The sequence below is a fragment of the Psammomys obesus genome, unplaced genomic scaffold (assembly GCF_907164565.1).
Source record: "Psammomys obesus unplaced genomic scaffold, mPsaObe1.curated_primary_1811, whole genome shotgun sequence".
Classification (NCBI taxonomy): Eukaryota; Metazoa; Chordata; class Mammalia; order Rodentia; family Muridae; genus Psammomys; species Psammomys obesus.
In genome coordinates this window covers 7,766,929-7,775,783 of record NW_026596234.1, presented here as the reverse complement: position 1 = coordinate 7,775,783, position 8,855 = coordinate 7,766,929, and the positions used below count along the sequence as shown (strand labels likewise).

Below are 8,855 nucleotides of genomic sequence, written 5' to 3'. Positions count from 1 at the left end.
AGCAAGAGAGAGAAACAGAGAGAAAGTCAATGGCAGAGAGAAGAGAGAGAGAAAGAGAGAAAGTGAGGATAGAGAACGCAGGCAAGAATTACTGATGAGTTGCTGGAGTTATTACAGTGGTTCAGGAAAGAATGGTAGAGGTTACAGCCAGCGTGATGGGGATGTTGGTTATAATGGCTTGACTATAAAATGTCCTCCATGGGCTCATTTGTTTAGACACTTGAGTCCTGAGCTGGTGGTGCTGTTTTGGGAGGCTGTGACCCTTTTGGGAGTTGGGATCTACCTGGAGGCAGTCTAAGTGGTTGTAGACTGGTCCCACCTCCATCTTAGTTTCTTCCATCTTTCCTTCTGCAGAGATGTGAGCCAGCAGCCTCATGCTCCTCCTGCCTTAGCGGGCACAGCCACACTCCTGCCTCTGTGTCTTCCCCACCATGGGGGACTGTATGCTCACACAGGGAGCCAGACTAAATCCATCATCTTAACACTGGTTCTTGTAGGGTGTTTGGTCACAGTGATCATATAAACACCAGTACTGTGGTGAGGAGATGGGGAGGCAATTTGAAAAGCTGGTAAGAGCAAAACCTGAAAGTTTATTTTGTTATTAAGTGATCCTCTTTCAGCAAAGGGACTTTTCAAAAAAAATCTAAACTTTCATAAGGGCGATGATGGCTTGCAAAATGGACACACAGCATTTTCTACGAATAAAACAAAGTTCAAGGTTAAAAAAAATGGTCGTATGAAGCCCAGCAAAGAAGGCAAAACCATCTCTCGAGCATTTAAATAAAAAAATTTCATTCAGAGAATTCAAAGCTATAAAACACAAGGCCTGGCTAGTGGGCTCCATGGTTGAAGATGCTTGCTGCTAAGCCCAACAACAAGTTTGATCCTGATACCTGCATCCTGAAAGGACAGAAGTGATTCCCTAAATTGCCTTTTGACCTCCGTGGGCGTGATGTGGTGGGTGTGATCCTCCCCCAAAAGGAATATAATAAAAAATTTTTTAGAAAGACAAATATATAAAAGTAAACTCTGACAACACAGGTGTAATTATTTATTTTATTATTTTATTTCTCAGCAGTACTGGGGATGGAATCCAGGGCCCCACATGGACTAGGTAAACCCTTACAATGGGACTACATTTTTAGTCTCTGGATTTACAACTACAAAAATAACTTCATAAGAAAGAGAGAGCGTGTGTTAGCCATACGCACGAATTCATTCAAAAAAATACACATGGATGTATATTTCAGAAATATTCTAAAACCATAATCTAAAAGGGAAAATCTTTATCAAGTATACAAAAGGAAACAGCAAACTTCAGTAGAAAAAAGGTGCTGGTTAGAAAATGCACAAGTGATATGTAAACATTTAAAAAAAAATGTGTGAGTAGCGAATAACTCCATGGTTTGCACTTATGAAATCATGCTTTCTCCAAGTCACGCTACACATTGCTCAGGTAGTCTCTGAGAACACATACATTATCACCATCACTTTGAATAGATAAAGAAATTAAGGCATAGAGAGTCCTATTCTGAAATTGTATATTCGTACCTTGAAGCTGTGACTAAATTTCAGGATACAGTCCTGCACTAAACTGGGTATCCTAAGTCTTTATGTAAACCATGACTGAAGCAAAGCACCCTCAGAGCCCACAGCCACTCAGGCACACACACTAGCCCACATGTGCCAGCCCAGAAACTGCTGATTCATCCACCCATACTCCAATACCACGGAGAAAAGGTGCGAACAAATAAAAAAAAAATTTACGAAGTCCTCTGCGTGACTGAGCATTCATCAGCAAGGGGCTGGCTTCACTATAGGACTTCTTGAAATAGTCTCTAATTTCCAATAGTGTTTCCCCTTGTATGCAGGGAAAATAGCTTTAGGGGAGCCTTTACCTAACACTTAGCTCGGCCGGCATTTCCTCAAATATTGAATGAAACAGAGGTATAATAAATGGTTTGCCAGCCCCACTCAGATCCCCAGACAATTAAGCCATAGCAGGTCTTTCTTCATGAATGGGAATTAAAGCTTCTTCTTTGGGTTTGGCAGCAGAAACACTTAGGGACCTTTACTAGACCGGCTGACCATCAGCCTCCCGGTGATGTCACAGAGGATAGAGAGACAGCAGGCTCTTGAGCAGGGCCACAGAAGCAAGAATGGCTCTGATTGGCAGATGTAAACCAGCAGTGGGGTCTGGAGGGCGGGACCTGGCACTCCCACACGACCTGTGCTTCCCTGAGTGACCGGTCTTAGCGAAAATCTTTGTGTAGACAATTGCTTCTAGAATAGTTCTATAGAAGGTAAGGTGTGTCATGATTTGCAGGTTGTCCCAAGCTCTGGTCCTTGAAGTTTGCCTTGTGGGAATACGGAAGCCATAAGCAGAATTCTTGCTGAAAGGGAAAGATCTTGAAAACAATCTGGAAAATCAAGCAGACACCCAGCATATGTCATTATGGGTATTTCAACTATTAGAATAAGGTTATTTCAGTCATTAGAGAGCAAAAGGCTGAAATTCAAATTATGGTGAGCATCTGCGAACAGCGTAGCTCACAGAGTGAAATGAACACTCCAGCCTTGCTGAGTAACGACTGTGCTCACACCATCCCACTTCATGTGACATGTTGTCTGTCACTACAGACACTAGGGAATGATGCTGCGTTCCTCGGGACCTCATTCTGAAGCTTCAACACTAACTCTGTGTTCCTCTAAATATTCATTCCACCCACCTCAGGGTTTGACCCTGAGCAAACCCTAATCACTCTGTTGGAAGGACAGACTGAGTGAGTGAGCGGGCTTCAAGCACGAACATGTGGCTGTCAAGACATGGGTTGGAGAGAGGTCACCTTCTACATCAGACAATAAGGCCTCACTGTCTCACTCCTTGCTCACATCAATGGTTGTGAGTTCATTGTAATGTGCATTAGGAGAAGCCAGCCAGACTTACAAGAGCTCCTGTTTTGCTACAGGAGTAATTCTTTAGCACAGGGCTTGAGTGGCCCAAGTTGAAAGAGAGAAAAGGTTTCAGTAATGTTTATAAAAGGAGAATTAGGTGGGACTAGAGAGATGGCGAAGAGCACCTGCTGCTCTAGCAGAGGACCTGGGTTTGGTTCTCAGCACCCGTGTCATTTGGGCAGCTCCCAGTTGCCTGTAACTTCTAGATCCAGGGGATTTAGTGTGCTTTTCTTACTTCTGTGGGTACCAACACTCCTGTGGCACACACACACACACACACACACACACACACACATTGGAAAGAAAGGAGGGAAAAAAGAGAGAGAGAGTGACAGAGAGGGAAGGAGATGGGATGGAGAGAAAGAGGGAGGGAGGAAGAAAATAAAGAAACGTGAGTATAGACAGTTCCAAACTTGGCTCAGTCCTGGTCAGGTAAGGCTCCTGAGGGCAAAGGGACCCAGACCCTCACCTCAGCATCCTACCGCAGACAGAATGCAATGGGCAGCTCCCGGCTGGGTACCAAGATGCCGAGATGCAGCATCTCCACAGGTTCGTTGTCTGTAGCCACAATATTATATTTTTGGATGATCTGTAACAAAGATCGAGACAAAAGCAGAATTAACCCTCTGTCCCTCCGCCCACGCCCGCTTTGTGAAATAGCCCAGGGCGCGGTTGTAGGAACACAGTGAAGACCTTTACCCAGCAAAGAGCCAAGTGGAGCTGTAACTCAGCCAGTCGGCGCCCAATGCACATCCTCTTCCCAAGGCCAAATGGGAGATGGGCAAAGGGATTGATCTTTTTCTCCTTTTGAAGCCAGCGTTCAGGTCTAAACTGGTCGGAGTCTCCAAAGTTGTCTTCACTGGAACCCAGCACTTGGGTATTTAGCGTCAACAGTGTCTAAGAACACAGGGAAAGGATGATATTTTAAGAAACCAGAAGCAAAAAAATAACTCACAGAAATATAATAATGACGGTTGTATGGCTTGACATGTTAGGGGAAGAATGATATATGCGTGTATAGGACATTTGGTGCTGTCTACTGCTCTCTGCCTTACCCAGTTGAGACAAGGTCTCTCTCTGAACCTGGATTTAACCTGGCAGCCAGCAAGGACCACGGATCCTCCATCTGCCCTCCAAAATGCTGACCCAAACAGCCACATCCCGTTGTCGGGGAATCCAAACCCATGTCCTTCCGTTTCTGCAGCAAGTGCTCAGGCCCACTGAACCCCTCCCCGCCCCAGGACTCTACATTTTTTTCCATTTTCACAACCACCTCCACTCATTTTTCTGTGGAGGAAGATGAAACTCACAGACTCCCTGTAACTCAAGACCACAGACATAAAGTTCACAGGGAGTCCATGTTTCCATCTCAAGACCCATCATCCCTTAGCAGCATACCAAATCTACTGTCGATTTCCAGAACACATGCTTTCCCCGTAAAAAGTTTCAAGGAAGTGTGACAAACACTTGGAAAGTGTAATCTTTCCAGGTTTTGCTACTGAACAGGCACGCAAATTCTACTCACTCCTTTGGGTAAAGCGTAGTCACCCAGAACCGTTGGTTTGTCCAGGGTCCGAGTTGTAAACGGCACACTTGGGGTGACCCTGAAAAATCAAAGTCAGAATTGTCACGGACCACGCTCTGTCTGACGAAGCATTAGGAATACCGACAGAATGAAAAATGGAAGAGCCGTCCAAAAGCCGACAGGACACAAAGAAACGCTGTCTCTTTCTGTGGGCGGCTATTGGCAACCGACAGTTGCTGGGAGGGAGAAAGCAGGGTTTTGTTGTTGTCGTTTTGTTTCTCCTTCACTTAGGGGTGTAGCCCCTGATAGATCAACTACCTTCCTTCCACACTCAAGAATATATAGGCAAGACAAATAAATAAGACTTTGTGGGGGAAAAGGCAGACACAAAATTGGGCGACGGAGGACGGGGGTTGGCTCTGGGTGGAGTTGGGACAGGTGAACGAATCCGATCAAAATATTTTGTATGAAATCCCCAAAGAACTAAGCTTTGTCTTGGTTTTAAGAGATCCCTCGATCTTCTCAGTACATAAGACTCTCATTTCTTATCGTGCTAGGCTGGCTAGTGGCTCGTCACACCGATTCTCTGGTAAGGCTAACTAGTGGCTCATCGATTATTCTGTTCGCGGCTCAGGTGTGGCCTGCGGCCCCCCCCCCCCCCCCCCGGCATTCCTTCCACTCTGCTGCTGTCTGCTCTCCACAAATGTAGTGCTGGTTCCTTCTAATCTAAAGATGGGAGGTTTACTTTCCAGAAGGAGTTTTGAAAGACCCATGCCCCCCTTGCTTTTTGCTCAGCCTTCATCTCCAACCCTACACAGGTGACCCCTTACTATGGTCAGCCTCCATCAGAGGCAGGCTGTTAATGTTTTAACACTGAGATTTAATGGGATTGGCCCACAAGGTTTGGGAAGTAAGTGATATGGAACCATACACGCCAAGGCCCTTCTCTTTAGTCCGATAGGTGTGTAAAGTCAGCCCGGGGTGGGGCATCTTGAGGCATCATTGCTACGTCTCTAAAGGGAACCCCTTTTCAAAGCAAAAGAGAACCTTTCCTGGTGCATTGGCCCAGAGCTGTGACCTTACCTCATGGATTCTTTTAGACAGGCCTTTAAGTAGGGCATATTCCTCACGTCTTCTGCCCGTGGCGTCTGGTTCTTGGGCAACATGCTCTGGATTTCCAGAAGAAGTCTCTGCTGTACTTGGGGGTTCCGGGCTAGGTTGTAGAGAGTCCACATCAAGCTGTTGGCCGTCTGAAAGGCAACCGGCCGCAGATGAGAGTCTTTCCATAACCAGCCTCAGATCTCGAACAAAAGGTCATGTCTCAAGTACAGTTGGACGGGACTGCTTGAGCACAAACAAATTCGAGTAAAACTGGCAAGGGAGGGGCACCTCTGGGGACTACAGGACTCGGTTCTGGCTTGTGGTATATTTTACTGCCACATGAGGTGCTGCCACTAGGGGGAAAGATGCCACAAGAGTCAAAGATGTCCTCTTCATTTCTCACCTTCAGACCTAACCTTGAATCTACCCCGGCCTCAAAATATAAATTGTGCTAGAACTTGTTTAATGGGCAAAATGTGATGTAAAACCGAGTGAAGAGAGGATGGAAAAGCTCTAATGACACTAATGAAAGGTTTTCTAAAGATACGTTCCTAATGCAATTGAATGTGTGAGGCATCGCTTTCCTGGAATTTAATAAAAGTTCTTTTGGCTACACCCTAAATTAACCACGAACACAAAAAGGCATTATCAGGATTTTAGCCACATGTGAAATGCCTTCATAGGAGACCGCAACAGCTTGCCAAAAAGGGATGGGATGCGGGTGGAAATAAATTCTGACATCACATTGCGTATGCTAAGAAGCCATCAGTGTTTTTTGTTTGTTTGTTTGTTTTTGACAAAGGCTGGTGGCATGTTAAGGGTCTCTGTGGCATCTTTTCTGAGGGTAATGAGGAGCAGCCACCATATTCATCAGCAAGCAGGAGGTAGATTCGAGTAGTTACTCCTAAACTAATTTAAGCCCAATAGCCTTGGAAAGTCGGTGGTCAGGGCCCCCTCTGCAGACACCAAGGCGCTGTGCCTAAGCGCCATGACACACTCACGCTAATGAGAGGAGTACGGGATGGGTCAGAGCCAACTGGCATTTATTATTTTTGGAAGAACGTGCCTCCCAGGCAGGCTCCTTCATGTTAGAGTGCCAGCGGCCTCAGCTGAAATAAACCGTGGATGCCATTATTACATAACAGGAAGAGGGCGTGGCTTCTAAATTAGAGGCAGTCAGATCTCTGGTCCACCGGATGTGACTTTCAGAATAAACAGGACTGAAAAAGAAATGGACCAGGTGTGTAACCATATCAGTGAGCGCCTCACCACAAGGGCCAAACAATGTTCCATGGGGCTGGGTAACTGCAGCTTTCACCACAGCAGGGTACTCTTCCTGGGCCCCCTGAGGAAGACTTACAGAGTCTTAATTCCAAGGGGATGTGGGTTAGGAAACCTCAAGGGCTCAGGCTGTCCTGGCACGACCTCGGCTGTCTGTCGGGAGGTGTCTCTTCAACCGGCCTCCTGATGCTCCTTTCTTTCTTCTAAGTTCACTCTTCCCCCCCACCAGCTGTAGCCAGCTTAATGCCTTGCTTAAAATGTTTCTTCATGGTGTATACCACCGTGTGAAGTTGTGGTTTGTGTGTGTGCATGTCTGCTGTCTTTCCTACCCACCGGCATCTAAGTTCTTTGAGGAACAAGACTTTGCCTTTCATTCCTTGAAGACTTTTAAGAGTCAGGCACACAGCACGCGCTCTGTAGTTCTCAGCCTCTTTCATCTACTCAGTAAGCACTTGTTGGTTACATTCTATATGCCGTGTGCTCTTCTGTGTTCTTGGAATGAAGCTCCACCTCAAGAATCCACACCTCAAGAAAACAGAACTGTGGCTGAAGTGCTGCCTTTGCAGCTCGTTCGATTGGAAACTGAGGTCAGGGCAACTTGTGCTTTGCCAGTCCGCAGTGGGAGGGAGAAAGAAAAGAGTGTTGCCTCTGATACAGAAACCTTACTTTTTTTTTTCCCTGCAAGAAGCACCAGGAAAGAGGAAAATGCAAAGAAGCAGCCAACCAGGAAGGTTTCTGCCTAGAAAATTTCAGGTGTGTGGAATGTTGGGCTTGGAGGAGTCTGAGTCTGTGTCACACCTGTGACAGCTTAGGACAGGAATGGAGGCGACAGACCTCACCAGAACTTTGGTGTGTGGAGAATCTACTGAGAGTCAGATAGAAGACATCTGTGTGTGTGTGTGTGTGTGTGTGTGTGTGTGTGTGTGTGTTCGTGTTCATATGTTAAGGCCCATGTATGGATGTGCACGTGGAAGCTGAGGTTGACATCAGGCAGACAGCTTCCTTAACCACTCTCTACCTTATTTTTTTGAGGCAGGGTCTCTCACTGGACCAGCTAGTCTACGTGGTCTCTACACGCCCAACCCTGGAATTACACATAGAAGCCACCACATCTGGCTTTTAAAATTTGAGTTCTGAGGGCCAAACTCAGGTCCTCATGGATGCTCAGATAGTACTTAACCAACTGAGCCATTTCTCCATCCCTTAAGCTTGAAATGCTTAAATTATCCTGCCAGAGCTTGGGTGCCTGTTTCCAAATTCCTGTATCAGTTCTGATATCTGCCCTGGTGCTGGCCAGAGCCTACCCACTGTTTCATCATTGGAGCATATGTTATTGAAGTCCCTGCCACACCCCTAAGCAAGAAGAGGCCATGCTTTGCATTTCCCAGTGTTCACTATGGGACTCTTACTACAAGTTTTGGAGGCTGTTGCTGCTCCAGTAATTCTGGAGAACGATTCCAGTGCCTACTTAATAAACTCATCATGGAAACCAAACTCTCCAACTGACTATTTAGCCTCCCGAGTCGCCAGTCCTTCCTCACCGTCTCCACCGCAGCCAGCTGGAGCTCTGTGACAGCAGCATACAGTTCTTTCTTGGAAAGGCGATTGTGCTGATAAATATCACAAAGGAAATCTTCACTGGGCTGCTGGGAGTATTTCTCCAAGCGGTTGTTGATGCAAGGCTTGACTGTGTCAGAGGAGAGAAAAGAGAGAGAGAGCCTGAAAATTTGGATGAGGAAAATAGCTCAAGAAAATCTTGCAACACTGAGTCTCTACAGGAATATCGACAATTGCAAACGTCTAGTGGATATTCTTGCTACATGGCAAATACTGGTTTATGCTGACATGGGTGGGCTTCTCAGGATCCACTGGGCCTCTTCTAAAAGTGTTGATTCAGAATCAGGGATTGGGGAGCTTGAAGTCAGTTTGTGTGTGTGTGTTTCTATCTATCTATCTATCTATCTATCTATCTATCTATCTATCTATCTATCTA

The 8,855-nt window shown here is 46.1% G+C and overlaps 1 protein-coding gene across 2 annotated transcripts in view; it reads right to left on the bottom strand.

The window, feature by feature from the left end:
- Nucleotides 1–3,433: 3,433 nt before the first annotated feature.
- The window catches only part of LOC129668318 (1,25-dihydroxyvitamin D(3) 24-hydroxylase, mitochondrial), a 13,063-nt gene continuing 7,641 nt past the window's right edge, over nucleotides 3,434–8,855 (bottom strand). The window contains exons 7-11 of one of the 2 annotated variants that reach the window (XM_055596282.1): nucleotides 8,404–8,549; nucleotides 5,564–5,730; nucleotides 4,481–4,559; nucleotides 3,655–3,852; nucleotides 3,434–3,544 (exon numbers count right to left, since the gene is read on the bottom strand). In XM_055596282.1, coding sequence (XP_055452257.1) covers nucleotides 3,434–3,544; nucleotides 3,655–3,852; nucleotides 4,481–4,559; nucleotides 5,564–5,730; nucleotides 8,404–8,549 — 701 coding nt within the window. The remainder of the gene's footprint in view (nucleotides 3,545–3,654; nucleotides 3,853–4,480; nucleotides 4,560–5,563; nucleotides 5,731–8,403; nucleotides 8,550–8,855) is intronic. The other variant, XM_055596283.1, reaches the window with a different exon arrangement.